Source organism: Saccopteryx leptura, chromosome X (genome assembly GCF_036850995.1).
Source record: "Saccopteryx leptura isolate mSacLep1 chromosome X, mSacLep1_pri_phased_curated, whole genome shotgun sequence".
Lineage (NCBI taxonomy): Eukaryota > Metazoa > Chordata > Mammalia > Chiroptera > Emballonuridae > Saccopteryx > Saccopteryx leptura.
Genome location: NC_089516.1, coordinates 43,592,348 through 43,610,157, shown reverse-complemented (window position 1 = coordinate 43,610,157; position 17,810 = coordinate 43,592,348). Strand labels below are relative to the sequence as shown.

Here is a 17,810-nt window from a genome sequence, read left to right as displayed (position 1 = left end):
GCCCACATATTTGACAGACCCAATTAATCTAGCAGAATTGAAAAGCTGGCCACTATGGCCATTGAAATGTACAGACTTTATCCAGGAGGTCCAATTGGCTTGAGCAATGTAACAGCCTTTATTGTTGCAGCAACACTGATATATATGCCTCACTCCAGGTCAAGGCTACCCCTATCCCACCCCATGGTCCTCACTGCTGTGGAACTTTGGGGCTGGGTGGGGGCAGAATCCCTAAGCAGAGCTGGAGGGAGACAAATGGGACTGAAATGTTGGGGTTAATTGGAACCAACAGGTTCAACAGGGTCAGGGTACCTGACTTCCACCTGGAGTGGGGACTGACAACACTTGGGTTCTGGTGTCAAGATTTGGCAATGCCTTAAAAAAAAAACCTGTTAACACCTTAAAAAAATTTGGCAATGCCTTGACCTGGGTTCAAAGCTGGGGTGTGGTCTCAAAAAGCCTTGGTCTAAAGTTCAAGATTTCAGAATGTCTTGGTCCCATATCCCAGCTTTGGGGCTGACCATGGTAGACAAGTGGGTCCCAGATTGGGGCTGGGGGAGTATCTCTATCCAGTTTGATGTTGGCCATGGATACTTGAGTCTCCAGGCCCCACTTTGGGGCTGGATGTGGATGGCTCTGTGTCCCAAGTTGAAGGCTGGGGAAGACTCTGTTCCCCTAGGTAATAGAAACTTGGTATAAAGTATATAAGGGATATCCCAGTTTTGGATCTGGGGGTGAGGGGCAATACAGATTCCCTGCTTTTTGAACTGGGCAAGAGGCTCCTACTTTAAGGGCTGGGAAAGAACTCTAAATCCTGGTAATGGGTCAGGAGGGGGGGGGGCATTCTCCAGGTCTTGGGTACAGACCCCAGGGCCCTAGGATCCAGCCTCTTGCTCTTGTCCTAGTGCCTCCAGTAGCAGCCCCATTGGTGTCCGCTTGAGACCAATACTCTCGATCTTGTTCTCTAGCTTGTTCTTGAGGTTGCGCAGGCGCAGGGAGGCATGCACCAGAATCACTGTGGGCAATACCAAAAGGAGTGGGGTCAGAGGAATGGGACGTCAGCCTTTAGCCAATGGTGGCACACAGAGGGAAACTAGAGAACAGGCAGGCCAATGGAGTGATCAGTGGACAGTACATCTCTGATCCTTAAACTATGGTCGAGTAACGCTTAGTAACAGGGGCATGGTAACTGGACGTGGCTCTGGAAGGCACTTAATACCGGGAGTGAGGCCTCAAAAGGCTGTATTAAGAAAGGTATTTCTAAAAGAGGGGAGCGAAGCCAGGGAAGGTGCTTTGTAAAGGGGTGTGGCCATGCCCCGCGGGTCTCCCAGTCCCCTCTCCGCCCAGGAACCAGAGCAGGGCGGGCCTGATGCCATGCGCACGCGCTGGCTTTGTTCCCGGCTATCTCGGGGTAGTGGAGACTCACGAAGCACGGGTCCAGCAATGCCGAGCAGGAAGATGCAAGCGCCGCCCGCTGCCCAGAGAACCAGGAGGCCAACGGCAAGTACTGCAGCCAGGCACGCAGTGGGGTGACTGCGGCGGCAGCGGCGCACCGCTGCGCGACTCTCAGCCGCCCACACCAGCGCCCCGAGGGCCACCGCCACTATCAGTGCTCCTAGGAGGGTATGAAGAGGGCTCATGTACCTGCGGGGACAATAGAACTAAGCTAGTCGGCCAATCGGGGAGAGGGCCACCCGGCCTTCAAGCCTCCTAGACCACAGTGCACCCGATCCCAGGATCTAAGAGCTTTGATTCCCCCTCTCCGGACCCCCGCCTCCAGCCCGGCAAATATTCCTGCCAGCCCAGACTACAACAGTTCCACCCTCCAGGACTTCTGACTGCCCGCGGACTTTCTTTCCGATTTTGCAGCCCCATCTTCCTGAGCTTCACAGGCCCTCCCACCCTTATAGGTTTCTTCCCTGCTCTTTCCTTCTGACCTGACCCCCTCAGAGGCCCTCTCCAGTATTCCACCCTATTCTGTCCCCAAATCCACCCTTCAAGCCCAACCCTTGCTGATTCTTTTTCCAGGCCCTCAGTGTCCACACATTTCCCTCCCCAGGCCCAGGGTCCTTAAAGGAACCCCTTCCAGGCTTTAGGTCCCAGTCTTAATTTCCAATCCCACTCAGGTCCCTCCTCCAGGTTCTCCATCCCTGTCAGGTCTCAGGCCTTCTATCCCTGGGGCCTCCCTCTTGGCTCAAGTTCCCCAATAGGTAGGTAACTGCTCCTACTGCGTGACAATCACTCTCCTCTAAGCCCAGATCTTCCACAAGTTCACCCTCCAAACCCTTCCACTCGACTAAAGGGACGTCCCTGTGCCTGCAGTAAGGCCTCCAGAGCCGCCTTAATCCGGCCCCATCACTCACATCGCCCCACCATCCCGACACACTCACGTCCCACTTTCAAGCCCTCCTTATTTTCAGGTGCACCTTCCAGCTCTTTCCCCTTCAGTTCCACATTCTCCATTCTTCCCAGGTATTCCTTTCAGTCCCATTAACCCGCTAGGGCCATCTTCAGTCAGGCTGTATCCGGCCCTAGGCCCTTATAACCAGGTCCCACTCCCTTCAAGTCCCCGTCCCCAAGCCCCTTAAGCTTTCCATAGCTTCTGAATTTGTCCTTCCGCGCTTTGCAGACCCCCCCCCCCCGTTACCCTTCCCGGTTCTCAGAATCCTGAGGGCCCACCCTCCGTGCCCTGTAGGCGTCCCCGGCCAACTGGCGCCTTCCTCCTTCCCTCACCCAGCTAGAGCAAGTCCGAAGCCGAAGAAGACAAGATAGTTGGTTTGGTAGTAGAGGAGGTTGTTGATGACGCGGTGGCACCACCGCTGAGGGTCGCATGGATCCGGGGCCGCTAGACGCGCCGACCCCAGAATGAAGTCATCCAGGGCGCGTAGCGGTGGCAGCCGCACCTCCGACATCCTGCGAGTTGATGGTAGCTGGACCAGCCAGGAGAACAACGGGACTACAACACCCGTTAAACAGTGCGCCACCGCGGCGGACACCGGGAAATGGAGTCTGAGAGAGGCGGCGGCTACGCTACCCACCCAGGCTAACGGCGCAGGCGCAGCAACACACGTGACCAGAAAAGCAAACGTAAAAAATTGTTAGGCAGCAAGGACTGCCGGGAAACTAAGTTTCGGCAGTGTGGCGAGCCGTTCCCATCCATGCCCCGGGTGGGGGCGCCAAGGCGATTGTTTTGGGCGACGCTGGTGGCGCAATAACAGCAGCCAGACATATGGATGTAGCAGAGATGATTGCAGGTACTGTCAGAAGCACCGGAGGAGGATCCCACTTCCTTTCTGTCCAAGAGGGTCACACCTTTCCTGGAAACTCCTGCAGTGCCTTTTCAGACTTATCCTCCAGGCCCCACCCCCGAGGTCCAGCGATAAATACTATTAAGGGCTTTTTATTCTTATTCATCATATCAGAGATTAGCTCTTTCTGGGAAATTTTGTAGTTTTTTTTTTTTAATCCCTACAGGTTGGATTAGGACACTCCCGCTGGGCCCTTAGTAGTCTTCTCTAGGTTGGGAGCCTTAGAGCATCTGCTGTCTCTCTGGGTCCCCAGCCTGAACCTGTGGGCACACAGCCCCTAAGGACACAATCATCAATAGGTGCTTGGGGGAAATGAGCTGTTTAAGCATTGTTCTGTAGAGTGGAAAGTGCGCACCTGCCCCATTAGTGCTTGCCAGCAGCTGGTTTCTAGCACTCCCATCCCCATAAGTGCTTTCTTTGCCTCTGTTACTAAAAGTCCCTAGCACAACCCACGGGGTCCTTAAAAGTCATCATCATCACAGATGTCAAGGTACACATCGAAAGCCTCTCTGTTGCAGTTTCCATCAGGAGTGAAGACATATTTGTGGAAGGTCCCATCTACACAGATGGCTGGAGGAGGAGGGGAAGATCAGTAAAAAGTTAGAGGCTGCCAAAGCCACACACTTGAATCCAGGTGTCCCATGGCCTATGGTCTCTTTCCAGGCCTTTGCCCACATGCCATTCCCCTCACTGATAACAGAGTTGAACCACCCACTCTAGCTTCTTCAGGCTTTGTATTCCCTAAAATTCTTTCAGATTCAACCTGCAGGACTTTGCCCATGCACTATCCCTAGTCAAGGGTTAGTCCCACTCACCAATGACAGAGTTGACATTCTTGGAAGTGTTGCGACCGAATGCGCAGATGCAGGCTGACTCGGCAGGCACAGTGAAGCTTGCCAGGCTCCACTGAGAGTCCACGTACTGTCCAATCATAGGTCCGACTTTGCCCACGCGAGCCAGCCTGCAGGCAGCACTGACTAAGCCCAGGTGTGGTACATAGGCAGGGGGATAGGGACATGGTAGGGTGCGGCAGGGGCTGGGGGTACTCACGCAGAGCGGCGGTTGAGGCGGGTATCCTTGAGAGCAAAGATATGGACTGTGCCCTTATCACTGGAAGCGCACAGGAAGGAGGAGTCATGGCTGAAGTTGATGCTGGAAGACAGACTAACAATGACGCCCACATGTCATGTGGCACGGAGTCAGTGGCCTACCACACATACCCTGTGCTCACCAGTATAGTGTGGCAGGATCAGTGCCTCGGCGCAGTTCAACCAGTTTCTCCTTGGACTGTGTGTCAAAAAGGCGAATAAGGGTGCCCTTCTGGGAGGCTGAGGCTACTACGGTGCCTGGCTGGTTTAGGGACACACAGGCCACATCGCTCTGATGTGCATTGATGGTAAATGGAGCAGATGATGTGCCGGGCTTTGTGCTCGCCAGGTCCTGTGGTAGAAGGGAGCAGTTTGGGCTTGGGCTCCTGTGGAGGGCAGAGTCCCAAACTCCACAGGGAGAACTAGCCCATCCACCTCCCCACTGTCCACTGGAAAACTCACCACAAGTTGCAGACTCCCACACTTGTGTCCTGGGAACACTAGGAGTTGTTTTTCCAGGCTGGGGCAAAGATCACAGAGCCCTAGTGTGAAGGTAAAGTGGGGCGTGGGCTGGGGAAGGGGAGGCAGGGGCCAGCCAGTGTCTCAGAATGGACAGAGCTGGGTAAAGGCTGGACTTGAACCTTCCATGATACATGTCACCCACAAAATGCTCAGGGGGCTGCCCTCAGCTGTGCTCCCCACCTGCGAGCATATTCCCTTCTTCCCGACACAGCTGTGGCAGCCACAGGAGGCCCAGGGATCCATGAAACACCCACCCATGTGCTTACTAAGTGTTTTGATCTGTTATCTGGGGCACTCATGGGTGAGGCAGGGCTAAGCATGGGGAGAGAGAACTGGCTAAGGGACGGAAAGACGCAGAGATGGGGAATGTGTGTCTCAGGCCAAATGGGTGTCGCTGTGCAGACTCTCTCCCTGCCTCTTTTCCCATTTCTCTCTCAGCATGCCCCTTCCATTTTCTCATTTCGTCCCCTCCACCCCATCCACTGCCTCCTGTCCTCACTCCTGGATATCTGGGTCCTCTCACCCTTTGGGTTGTCTCGGGTGTCAAACTCAAACAGCTTTCGGGGATTGTCGGGAAAGGAGTACACATAGATGCGGTTCCTCAGCACAATCACGATTCTGTGGGCATCACACAACACAGGACAGCCATGAGGGGAGGGCAGGACGCCCAGGCAGGACTAACCTTCTCACCTGCTGTGGGGACCTCCCACCTCCCCCACCCCTAGTTCTCAGGCTCACTTTTCATGGCGCATGCGCACAGCCAGAACTGGCTTGGTGAAGGTGAACTCCAGCACCAGCTTGTCCTTGGAGTCCTTGCCTTCCCGAGCATCGTCCCAGATCAGCACTGCTGGGCAGGTGGGTGCATTGTCGGGGCCAAGATTTAAGCTGAAGGGCAGCCCTGGTGACACAAGACCCACCCCTACTCCCCGTGGGACCTCAACTCCCGTGTTTACACTAATACACAATGTGAGCCTCACACAGCATGAGCACTGGTGCGTGTGATTCCTGAGAGAACAGGTTCTAGAACAGGTTCTAGGTTGTACCCATTTACAGGCAAAAAAACCTAAAGCTAAAGCAGTTGAGTATTTAGCCAAGGACCTCCCAGCCCATTAGCAAGCAAGCAGGGACTCGCACCCAGGCCTGTAACTTCCTGTTACGATTTCTGCTTCCAGGGTCTTAGTCCCTATACTCCTGAAATTTCTGTGAGAAATCCTAGGCTCTGACTTACCTAGGGCAAGTCTCTTGCCATGTCCTAATGGGATCAACAAAAAACCCTTAAAACAAGATAGTGCTTGAGGTTCAAGGCAAGTGGGCATTGGGGAGACAGCTCCAAGATATTAAAACCTACTAGTCGTATGATCTTTGATAGGTCACTGAACCTCTCTCTGGGTCTCAGTTTCTTCATCTGCAGTAATGGGGATAGTGATACTTACTATTACATTGAGTTACTATGAAGTTAAGTGCGTTAATACCTGTAAAGTGCTTAGAACAGTACTAGGCTCACAGCAAGCACACTTTAGGTAAAGACATGGCGTACAAAAGGCATTCAGTTAATGTTTGTTAAATGAAGACAAAACAAGTTTCTTAGGCTATAAGATCCATGACTTCCAAGCTGTAGGCCTCACTGTGTGACTCTAAAGGGCTCTGACATCTTCATCTGCCAGTGCTTTGGGGTGCCTGGGAGATGCCAGGATTCCAGGGAATCTGGGCCAAGGGCGGGATGAGGTGAGGGAACTTACCTGAGATCTCTGAGAACTTGGGGCTGCTACCACCGCCCACCAGGGCCAGCAGGTTGGAGCGGTGCAGCATTTCCACCAGGCCCATGCTGCCCACCTGCTCATGGTCTGGACAAGGACCAGGGTGTCAGCAGAAGTGGGAGCCAATGCCCAGCCCGTCCCTTCTGCCCATTGCCTTTCTTCCACCAATGGCTCACCCAGATGCCCCTTCTCCATCAATGGCTCCACGTTATAGATGCGCACGCCTGTCTCCATGGCGCAGCAAAAGCAGCCTAGGGAATGGGAGGAATCCAGGATGCCTCAGAGGATGCCCAGGTGGAAAGCTAGGGCTGCTTAACACCCACCACTGACCACTCTCTCCCTTCCTCCTTCCCTCCCACAAGGATACAGGCACAAGACTCTCTCACTTTGGTCTTGGTTGAAACGCAGGCTGGTCACTCCTCGAAGTGGCTGTTGAGTCATGATCCAGGATCGCTTTCCTGGAAACAAATGCGGTAGGGTTGGAAAGAGTCCTGGATCTGCCCTCCAACTCCTAGAACTCCTGTCCTTGATTTCTTCTTTCTCCTCCCACTCAGCTATCTGCTTACTGTGGCAGGACTGCAAAGACAAAAACAGGGGAAAGAGTCCTGGGGTCTCCATTCTAAGCCCCCAAGACCCCAAACAACATAGCCAGGGACCTCCCCATCTTCTTACATTTGGCTGACCCCAGCTCCAGGGATATTCTGACCGGGACGCCCCCCCTTCCTTACTCCTCAGCCCTCACAAACTGCTTATCAGAAAGCAGTAAGAAAGTAACTGCCCAGCCTGACCTGTGGTGGCGCAGTGGATAAAGCGTCGACCTGGAAATGCTGAGATTGCCGGTTCGAAACCCTGGGCTTGCCTGGTCAAGGCACATATGGGAGTTGATGCTTCCAGCTCCTCCCCCCTTCTCTCTCTCCTCTCTCTCTCTCCTCTCTAAAATGAATAAGTAAAATAAAAAAAAACACGAAAGTAACTGCCCAGTGATATCTCCTCTCCACCCCCAGGCAATCCTGCCCACAATGCCCAGCATGGCCTGGAATCACCCCCCACCCCCCTTCTCATCCTCACACCTAAAACAAGCACCCAACTCCACTGGTCAACAAATGGGGAGAGGGGATAGAACATCCACCTCTTCCTGCACCTCAGTGACCTGGGCCTGAGACCAGCTATGGTTGGTCCACTGCCCACAGGAACTTCCCTCCTCATGCCCTTCTGAATCCCACAACCTGTTCCACCGCCCTACAGTGCTCTCACATCTTCTCTCCTCACAGGTTTCCCCAAAGCACTTCAGGACGCCATGCCTACCTCGAGATGACCCCCTCTCATGCCCCACCAGGACCAGCCTGGATGTTTCCCCAGTTCCCCTTATGCCGTAAAGACCCTACGTTAGAATCCTCTATCATTCCAAATCGCCCACCCCTGGGACATCCTCTTCAATGTGCTCTGCTCTTCCTGACTCCAACATGGGTTGGGTCGGACCTACCTCCAGGAATCCTGTTCCCCTAAGATTTGTGGACAAAAAAGGAGTTCTACAGAAAGTAACCACACAGGATGATCCGATCATAAATTCCTAACTGGGCAGGTCATGGTGGATAGTCACACCACAGGCACATACCTTTTTTTTAGCTTTTCATTTATTTATTTTAAATATTTCATTTATTGATTTTAAGAGAATAAAGAAAGAGGGGTGGGGGAGCGAGAAATACCAACTCATAGCTGCTTCACTTTAGTTGTTCATTGATTGCTGCCATATATGCCTTGACTAGGCCAGCCCAGGGCTTTGAACCAGCAACCTCAGCATTCCAGGTTGACACTCTATCCACTGTGCCACCACAGGCCAGGCTAACTTTTCATTTATTAATTTGAGGGGTTGGGGGGAGAGATTAATTTGTTTTTCTATTCATTTATGCATTCACTGGTTGATTCTTTTTAAAAAGAAAAAAAAAAGATTTTTACTTATTGGTCCTGGCCAGTTAGCTCAGTAGTAGAATGTTGGCCCAGCGTGTGTATGTTCAGGGTTCAATTCCCAGTCAGGACACACAGGAGAGACAACCATCTATTTCTCCATCTCTCCCCTTCCTCTCTTCCCCCCCTGCAGTCATGGCTTGATTGGTTCCAGTGCATCGACCCCAGGCACTGAGGATGGCTCCGGAGCCTCAGCCTCAGGCACTAAAAATAGCTCAGTTGTGAGCATGGCCCCAGATGGGCTGACCATTGGCCCCTGACAGGGGTTGTTTGGTGGATCCCAGTTGGAGTGCATGTGGGACTCTGTCTCTCTGACTCCCCTCCTCTCACTTGGAAAAGAAGAAAAAGAAAAGACTTTACTTATTAATTTTGCAGAGAGGGTGGGAGAAGCAAGAAGTGTCAACTCATAGTTGCTACACTTTAGTTGTTCATTGATTGCTTGTTGTATGTGCCTTGACTAGGCAAGCCCAGGGCTTTGAACCAGCGACCTTGGCATTCCAGGTCAATGCTTTATCCGCTGTGCCACAACAGGTAAGGCTGATTGGTTGATTCTTGTATGTGTCCTGACCGGGGGTCAAACTCACAACCTTGGCATATCAGGATGATGCTCTAACGGTTAGATGCTCTAACTGAACTACCCGAGGCCAGGGCAATAAATTCTTTAGCAAAAGGTTTATCTTTGCCTTAAGCAAGCCCTGTCCGTCTAGATTAATGCACCTTTGAAACTCCACCTTTCAGACCCTGCCTTCTAATCCAATCCCCACCTTGCTTTCTCGCACCTTAATATAATTGCACCTTTGAAACTCCACCTTTCAGACCCTGCCTTCTAATCCAATCCCCACCTTGCTTACTCGCACCTTAATATAATTGTTCTTATGTTCTCACCTTAATCTCAAATACATAAAAGAAACTGCAACTGTTACTCTCCAAAGCATTTGAGATCTTGTTTCCTGGCAACTGTAGTCAGTCTTGGCTCAAATAAACTCATAAAAATTCTCAATAGGTCTGGACTCTTTTTTTTTTTTTTTTTTTTTTTTTGTAGAGAATTTTTATGAGTTTATTTGAGCCAAACTGGACTCTTTTGTTGATAGAGTCCTCCTCCAGACTCCTTGTCCTCTCCCCAGGATCCTGCCCCAGGGCACCCCTACTCCCTTCGGACCATTGTCCAGGATACACCTCCTAAAATCACTACCTGGATAACTCAATCCAGACTCCTACTCTGGATCTCTTTAAGATTTGTATCCTGGAGCCCCCATACTCCCTTCAAACTCCGACCTCCCAAGACCTCTGTGCAGGCATGCCTCTCTCTATCTCCCAAGAGCCCAAACCTCCTACCTTCCCCCCTCTACCACCTCGCCCGGACCACTTCACTCCCCAAAGACCCATTCTTCTGACAGCCCCACCTTCCAAAATCCCCTCTTTTGGTCTCCCATTCCAAAGATCCGCACCACCCAAGAACCCTGTCCGGGGATGCTTCACACCCCCCCCCCGCCCCCAGTATTTGTTCATGTCCAAGACAACACTCATACTCTTTCCAACACCAGCACCCACTCAAGATCCTTGTCCTAGATCCCCACATCCACCAAGAAATCTTGCTGAAAAGGTCCCCCAGTTTACGCCCAAACTCCGACCAATTCTGGGCTTGTGCCCCAGCTCCCCGCCATCTGTACTGACCTGACTCCCGTGCTACCGATCAAAGGCCTAGCTCTCGGTGCCGCCTGCGGCCCGGCTTTCTGACCTCCAGGGCCTTGACACCCGGCGCCCGTGTTTACATCAGGTCTCACTTCCGGGGGAGGGAGTCTGTCACAGGAAATGACTCATCCTGGCAGGAAGACGAGGTCGCGTTCCTCCCCGTTCAGGTTTTGGTGCTTCAGGGCAGTGGTCCCCAACCTTTTTTGGGCCATGGACCGGTTTAATGTCAGAAAATATTTTCACGGACTGGCCTTTAGGGTGGGACGGATAAATGTATCACGTGACCGAGACAAGCATCAAGAGTGAGTCATAGACGGATGTAACAGAGGGAATCTGGTCATTTTAAAGATAAAAACATCGTACTCGCTTCGGCAGCACATATACTGAAATTGGAACGATACAGAGAAGATTAGCATGGCCCCTGCACAAGGATGACACGCAAACTCATGAAGCGTTCTATATTTAAAAAAATAATAGTAAAACATCATTCAGACTTAAATATAAATAAAACGGAAATAATGTAAGTTATTTATTCTTTCTCTGCGGACTGGTACCGGTCCATGACCCGGGGGTTGGGGACCACTGCTTTACGGCAATGCAAGTGAAAACGGCCTTTTTATAGGAGGGCACAGACAAGCAGAAGAGGCTTTGCAAGGCCATGAGTGTCTAATAGAAACTAAAAGGGGTGGGCGAGAGAGCCTTCTCCTAGCTGAACCGGAAAGGGTGGAGGATTTCCCATCTTGGTCCAGCTCGGAGAGCTCCAGGAGTGAACTCTGTGGGAATAGCGAGACTTGGACCTCCGAGGTAGCCGTGCCCTGTTTATATGTAATCCTCCCAGGCTCCTAGAGAGGACTGGGAACCGTCCAGGCGGGTCGGCCCTGGATACCTTGAAAGCTGAGGCCATCCACCCTTGGCCTTGAGAAACCATGGATGGTATTCTGCCACCCACTGTTACATCCTAACGAGATAGGCCACAGCAGACACAAAGTAAATTTGAATCAGTTTTATTGCAGACCTGCACAGGGACTGCAGGCAACCCATGCAAGGGAGCACTGCAGCCCCCAAACCTGCACAGGGACTGCAGGCAACCCACGCCTCCGAAGAGACTGGAGCACTGCAGCCAACCAAACCTGCGCAGCCAACAAACTGCGCAGGGACTGCAGCCCCCCAAACCTGCGCAGGGACTGCAGCTAACCCACACGGGGGCACACTGCAGCCCCGAACTTCTAAAATGGCTCCTTTTTATAGGGTGGCTGTCTAGGATGAGCAAGCATCATACAGAAGCTGATGTGGCTGTTAGTCATTGGCTAGGGAGGTCGTGCGCAGTTACGGGGGGGGGGTATTACTCAGTGGAGAATTTTAAACATAAATTTCTGATAAGGGTCTCTGACTCAATACAGGATGTTGCTGAACTCTTTGTTCTCAGCGTCACAGGGACCTTGTACACTCTTGGCAGCCCCAGCATGTCAGTACTCCCTGAATCTAACATTCCCCCATCTCTTTTGGGCATAAATCAAATCCTTGATTCTTCATCAGTGGGGAGAATGGTATAAGGCTGGGGCTCATGAGAATTTTCTACTTTAGCTGTAGCTATAAGCTAATTAGGTCAGGGGTCCTCCCTAGTATGTGCTGGCACGATGATAGTGTGCCCTTAGTACTACAAGCTTTACGGACTAATTTCTTTCTGCCTTGTATTTTTCTTCTCTGTACTAACTTCTTACAACTTATACAAACCTTCTGCAACTTACACAAACCTTCTGTAACTTACACAAACCTTCAACTTTTATGCACTTTCTTATCCAGAAATAACTGGCCTTCATAACAACTTGCTTTTTCCTTTCCTTTTCAAAAGTACCTCTACACCTTATACCTTCTATTATCAAAACCATACAATTCCTTTCTAATTCATCAGAACTCTTAATTCCCAAAAACCTTAACCTTCAGCAAAGACTAAGTTAGTACTAAGTAATCCTCTTTTAAAGATTGCTTTTTGGAGGTGTCCTTTTCATAAGTAGCCTATTGGACACATGACCAATATTCACAGATTATTCTATAGTGGTAGCTATGAGCACATACATAACTTTCATTTACCTTGTAGCTTCTCTTTCAGCCAAGGGACCTACACCCCTTTCTGTATGACTCATAGCAGTACATGCATCAAACCTTAAGATGACTTACTTGGCTTTCCTTTACCTTAGTTTCCCTCCCTCCCCAAAGTCTCCATGTGTGGACCAGTTAACTTCTGGTTTGTGGCTGAAGCAGGGCATGCGGTCCTTCTCAGGGTCAGCTTACAAGGGTTGGCAGGGTCAGTCTTCGCTGTCCACAAAGGTGTCTCTGCTGGGACTGCAAGCTTCAGCTGGCTGTGGAGGACCCAGGCGGGTATGCCTTCTACCTTGGCAGCAGTGGGAGTGGTCGGGATCATGGTGTCTGGACCCATCTACATGGGAGTCAGTCCTTGGGTGGTGTACTGCTAGAAGTGCCTCTTGGACAGTCTTTGAACAGTTTGCTGAGTAACCTATAAAACCTGTAAGTACTTAGGGAAAGGGTGTTACATTTCTACACTTTGCAGTTAGAGTTTAAGTCCTAGTGACTACTGCTTCTAGCTGGAATTAGCAGCAGGTCCCAGCCTATAATAGGCATGGGGCATTGAGATAAGAGAAATAAAGGAGACACTAAACATAAAGCAATAAAACCAGACTGTCAATACCCACAGTAGAGATCTTTGAGGGATAAATAAAACTTAAATATTCAAGCAAGGCATAGTAGATGGCCCTCATGTTATTAGCTTATCTGCTACTTGGAAGAAATACCTTAGGCTCCTGAACGATGTCCTTAGGCCTCCAGTGGCAATTCCCAGCACGCTGGGCAAGGTCAGGTCACAGGTAGCTGGAGCAGGGCTAGAAGACACTGAACCCTCCCTCCATGGAGCAAGGGGGCAGCTTACCTTCTCATGTCCCTCTTTCCACAGCACAGACATGTCCCTTGATGGGGCCAGGAAGCCTGGCAGGCTTCAGTTCAATGACCTTTCTTTCTACTCTGGAGCAGGACCTTGATAAAGCCCCTTAGGGCGCTGGAGCCAAAAGTTGGTATTTCCTGACTTCTTTTGGGCCTTATTTGCCTTTTCTGTTACTTCCTTGGTCATTATAGACCTTAAAAGCCATGCTCAGAAGATCTCACTGAGGGGCTTGACAAACAGTCTCAAGACTCCAAATGTTTCAAATCAGCCAAATTCAGTTTCCAAACGGCAACTGCCGGAGGCTGGCCAGCTACCAACGTCTGCTGCAGCCCACTCCGTGAGGAGGGGTCTTACACGGTCTATCTCACTGGAGCCTCCATCTGTCTTCCGTCACCTTCTAACTGGTTTTCTTTGTGCCTCTCCCCTCCACCAACACCCTCCCTCTCCTTCCCCCCACCCTGTAACCCCAACACTGTTGTCCATGTCTCTGAGTCTCATTTTTATGTCCCACCTATGTATGGAATCATATATAAACTTTCTTTTTTTTAATGTTTATTTTGTTGATTTTAGAGAGAGAGGGAGAGAGAGAGAAACAGGAACATTGATCTGTTTCTGTGTGTGCCCTGACCTGGAATCGAACCAGCAAGAGTTGTGCTTTGGGACAAAGCTCTAACCAACTGAGCTCTCCAGCCGGTGGCTTAGTCTCAAGATATTGACATTGATAAAATCCATTCATCCTTTACTTTTTTCCCAAGTATTGTTTAAAAATCATTACTATATGGTGGAGATGTGTTTCATCTATCCTTTTAAACTGATTCATGGTATTTGGTGGAATAAATGTAGCATTGTTCAGCTGTTCCCCTACTGATGGCCATCTTTCTAGGTTGTTTCATGTACTGTGTTGTCAACATCCATGGAGTGACTCCGTTGCTGTGCTCCTCAGCAAAGCCAGTCTTCTAGCCTTTTTCATGATATATTTCTTCATGTCCCAGATCATAGTTAACTTAATTCAGTTTGGCTTCTGTCACTCGTATGTCTGAGACTGCTCAACCAGATCACCGATGAATAATAATCTTGCCAAAACAGCATTTACTTCTCTACCCTCTTCTGTGACTGCCCAGCACATTCTAGAATTTCTTTTTCTTTCTTGATTTTAGAGAGAGAGAGGAAGGGGGGAGGGAGAAAGAGAAAAGCATAGATTTATGTACCACTGATTTATAAATTTATTGGCTGATTTTTTTTTTATTCAGTGAGAAAAGGGGAGGCAGAGACAGACTCCCGCATGCACCCTCACTGCGACCCACCCAGCAAGCCCACTAAGAGGTGATGCTCTGTCTATATGGGACTTTGCTCCATTGCTCAGCTGAGCAACTGAGATATTTTAGCACCTAAGGTGAAACCATGAAGCCAGCCTTAGCACTCAGGACCAACTCCCTCCAATCGAGCCATGGCTACAGGAGGGGGAGAGGGGGAGAGGAGGGAGGAGAGAGAGAGAGAGAGAGAGAGAGAGAGAGAGAGAGAGAGAGAGAGAATCGAGAGAAGGAGGGTTGGAGAAGCAGATGGGTGCTTCTCCTATGTGCCCTGACCAGGAATCAAACCTGGAATATCCACACACTGGGCCAATGCTCTATCCCTGAGCCAACTGGCCAGGGCTGGTTGATTCTTATATATGACTTGACCAGGGATTGAACCCACAACCTTGTTGTATAGGTAGCTCTAACCAACTGAGCTCCCTGGCCAGGGCTCCACAGTTTCTTGCTCTTTCTTGGTTTTCTCCTACATCTCTGGCTAATCCACCTTTATTCAATTTTCAAATATTGGTGTATCTTTGGGTATGATCCTGTCCCCCTTGCTTTTGTAGCCAATATTGTCTCCTTAAGTGACTTCATCTTGTCTCATAGTCATAATTATTGCAAATTTTTGGAAGATCCATTAATTTAGGCCTATATATCAGACCTATCCTGACCAACAGTTTCATGTGCTATATGACATGTTCACATAGATGTCTCATAAGGCATCTCAGACTTAAACCGTCTAAACAGATCTCTGGAATTTCCTTGGTTAAAACACCCTCCTTTCTCTGTCATCTCAACCAATGGTACCACAACACCCAGTTTGTCACTCAAGTCAAAGAGTGTATATATTATTCCTGATTCTTCTGCATTGGCACTGGCAAATTCTGTAGGTCCCTCTGTCAAGAGGTGTCATAAATATAACCCCTCAGTCATGCACTTTTAGTCAAGATGGAGTAATGGGGACCAAATTTACCCTCCTGTATGAAACAACACCCCCCAAAATAGACAAAATACATGAAACAATCCTTTTCAAGATATAAGCATCAGGCAATGAAGGACAGTGATCCCTGAGAAATGGCAAACAAGATGAGTCCTATAATTGCCTCAGAATAGCACTTCTAGAGATTCCATGCTATGGCAATGGGGGAAAAAATTATCCCTAGACTTAGTATTTTTTTTTTTTGTATTTTTCTGAAACTGGAAACGGGGAGAGACAGTCAGACAGACTCCCGCATGCGCCCGACAGGGATCCACCCGGCACGCCCACCAGGGGCGACGCTCTGCCCACCAGGGGGCGATGCTCTGTCCCTCCGGGGTGTCGCTTTGCCGCGACCAGAGCCACTCTAGCGCCTGGGGCAGAGGCCAAGGAGCCATCCCCAGCGCCCGGGCCATCTTTGCTCCAATGGAGCCTTGGCTGCGGGAGGGGAAGAGAGAGACAGAGAGGAAGAAGGGGATGGGCCTAGACTTAGTATTGTTTCAGACCCACTTAAATCATAAATGGAAGACCCTGAAAGATCAAACTGTTTCCAAGTAACTCAACTATCTCAGTACAAAGGTCAGGAAGATATATAGGAATTATTATTATTATTATTATTATTATTATTATTACCAGCACCTAAATGATAACGTTTACCATTTCTGTTATCCAAACAAAGATAACCAGGCATAGCAAGAATCGGGGGTTACATGCATGATAGAACCTTGAAAGTATGCTGCCCTGGCTGGCTAGCTCAGTTGGTTAGAGCATTGTCCCAATACACAAAGATTGCCAGTTCAATCTCTGGTTGGGGCACATTCAAAACAGATTGATGTTTCAGTCTTTCTCTCCCTTCCTCCCTCTCTCCCTCTCTCTCTCTCTCTCTCAAATCAATAAATAATTAAAAAAAAAAAAAGCCTGGCCAGGCAGTGGCGCAGTGGATAGAGCGTCGAACTGGGATGCAGAGGACCCAGGTTCGAGACCCCGAGGTCGCCAGCTTGAGCGCGGGTTCATCTGGTTTGAGCAAAGTTCACCAGCTTGGATTCAAGGTCGCTGGGTTTGAGCAAGGGGTCACTCGGTCTGCTGTAGCCCCTTGGTCAAGGCACATATGAGAAAGCAATCAATGAACAACTAAGGTGCTGCAATGAAAAACTGGTGCTTCTCATCTCTCTCCCTTCCTGTCTGTCTGTCCCTATCTGTCCCTCTCTCTGTATCTCTCTGTCTCTGTCACAAAAAGAAAGAAAGGAAAAAAGAAAACAGTATATGTAATGAAAGAAGTCATTCACAAAGAACCACCTGTATGTTATACTATTTATATGAAAGGTCCAGAATTGAGAAATCCATAGAGACAGAAAATAATTTAGTGTCTGCATAGGTCTGGGGGGTGGAGGAAAGGGAGACTGAGGCACAGCCTGTTAGCCTTTCTAAGTTGAGATAGACTAGAGAGACAATAGCAGCTAGGGTTCAAAGGATAGACTATCAGGAGAGAGAAAAACAAAAATAGAAACAAACAAAAACAAAAATCAGGACAGAACTGCATAGAGAGGGAACCACAGAGATGTGCAGAGGGTTCCCTTGAGCATTCAGCAGAATATTGATCAATGCGTGCATATGAGGAAACGACCCAAGGCCAGGGGAAGAACCATCCAAATGGATTGGAGGGAATAGGGCCTACCACACAACAGAGAATTGTGTCAGCTCCTACCAGTCAGACTGGAAAACTCATAATTCACAGGGCATAGAATACACAGGAAACCTCAGTCGTGGGGAATAATTAGCCCTAGACTTAGTAGGATAGGCCTTCAAATAATATCATTTTCTGCCCTTGCTGGTTGGCTCAGTGGTAGAGCATTGGCCCAGTGTGTGGCTGTCCCAGGTTCAATTCCCAGTCAGGGCACATAGGAGAAGCACCCATCTGCTTCTCTCTCTCTCTTTCTCTTCTCCTCCCACAGCCATGGCTCAATTGGTTTGAGTAAGTTAACCTCGGGAACTGAGGATGGCTCTGTGGCCTCTGCCTCAGGTACTAAAAAAATGGCCCTGTTGTTTTGCAATGGAGCAACGACCCCAGATAGGCAGACCATTGCCTCCTAGTGGGCTTGCCGAGTGGATCCCTGCCAGGGCACATGAGGGAGTCTGTCTCTCTGCCTCCCCTCCTCTCACTAAAATTAAAAAAAAAATTACAAATAACACCATTCTTTTATTGTTTCATTATAATGTTGAGGAGATGCTGTAGGAACTTAATTCTTTTTAT

General features: G+C 49.7%; 2 protein-coding genes and 1 non-coding gene across 5 annotated transcripts; 1 reads left to right on the top strand and 2 right to left on the bottom strand.

Moving 5' to 3' along the window:
• Positions 1 to 94: 94 nt before the first annotated feature.
• Positions 95 to 3,044, bottom strand: PRAF2 (PRA1 domain family member 2). Its single transcript, XM_066357526.1, has 3 exons — positions 2,734 to 3,044; positions 1,427 to 1,644; positions 95 to 1,015 (listed from the first exon to the last, which is right to left on the bottom strand). Exons 1-3 carry the CDS (start codon positions 2,910 to 2,912, stop codon positions 876 to 878), a joined length of 537 nt encoding a protein of 178 aa, XP_066213623.1. The 5' UTR covers positions 2,913 to 3,044; the 3' UTR covers positions 95 to 875.
• A 399-nt stretch (positions 3,045 to 3,443) lies between these two features.
• Positions 3,444 to 7,251, bottom strand: WDR45 (WD repeat domain 45). Of its 3 annotated transcripts, none has more exons than XM_066357525.1 (10): positions 7,062 to 7,251; positions 6,852 to 6,926; positions 6,658 to 6,762; positions 5,657 to 5,765; positions 5,442 to 5,536; positions 4,859 to 4,938; positions 4,540 to 4,748; positions 4,359 to 4,460; positions 4,124 to 4,285; positions 3,444 to 3,878 (listed from the first exon to the last, which is right to left on the bottom strand). In XM_066357525.1, exons 1-10 carry the CDS (start codon positions 7,114 to 7,116, stop codon positions 3,833 to 3,835), a joined length of 1,038 nt encoding a protein of 345 aa, XP_066213622.1. In that variant the 5' UTR covers positions 7,117 to 7,251; the 3' UTR covers positions 3,444 to 3,832. The 3 variants fall into 3 exon arrangements, with proteins under 3 accessions (XP_066213622.1, XP_066213620.1, XP_066213621.1); XM_066357523.1 differs by having other exon boundaries at positions 4,124 to 4,269; XM_066357524.1 differs by having other exon boundaries at positions 4,124 to 4,269; positions 5,657 to 5,762.
• A 3,440-nt stretch (positions 7,252 to 10,691) lies between these two features.
• On the top strand, positions 10,692 to 10,798 carry LOC136386580 (U6 spliceosomal RNA). The gene has a single exon (XR_010747950.1). It is a non-coding gene; the product is annotated as a U6 spliceosomal RNA (small nuclear RNA).
• Positions 10,799 to 17,810: the final 7,012 nt, after the last annotated feature.

What these genes read in the sequence shown, in the direction of transcription:
- WDR45 (XM_066357523.1), bottom strand. Translation starts at nt 7,116, where the DNA reads ATGACTCAACAGCCACTTCGAGGAGTGACCAGCCTGCGTTTCAACCAA. An exon ending in CAAGTTCTCAGAGATCTCAG is followed by an intron (nt 5,766 to 6,657) that starts GTAAGTTCCCTC and finishes CCACCTGCCCAG; the next exon opens with CAGTGCTGATCTGGGACGAT. An exon ending in GAATGTCAACTCTGTCATTG is followed by an intron (nt 3,879 to 4,123) that starts GTGAGTGGGACT and finishes CTCCTCCTCCAG; the next exon opens with CCATCTGTGTAGATGGGACC.
- PRAF2 (XM_066357526.1), bottom strand. Translation starts at nt 2,912, where the DNA reads ATGTCGGAGGTGCGGCTGCCACCGCTACGCGCCCTGGATGACTTCATT. An exon ending in TTCGGACTTGCTCTAGCTGG is followed by an intron (nt 1,645 to 2,733) that starts GTGAGGGAAGGA and finishes TTGTCCCCGCAG; the next exon opens with GTACATGAGCCCTCTTCATA. An exon ending in CATTGCTGGACCCGTGCTTC is followed by an intron (nt 1,016 to 1,426) that starts GTGAGTCTCCAC and finishes TATTGCCCACAG; the next exon opens with TGATTCTGGTGCATGCCTCC.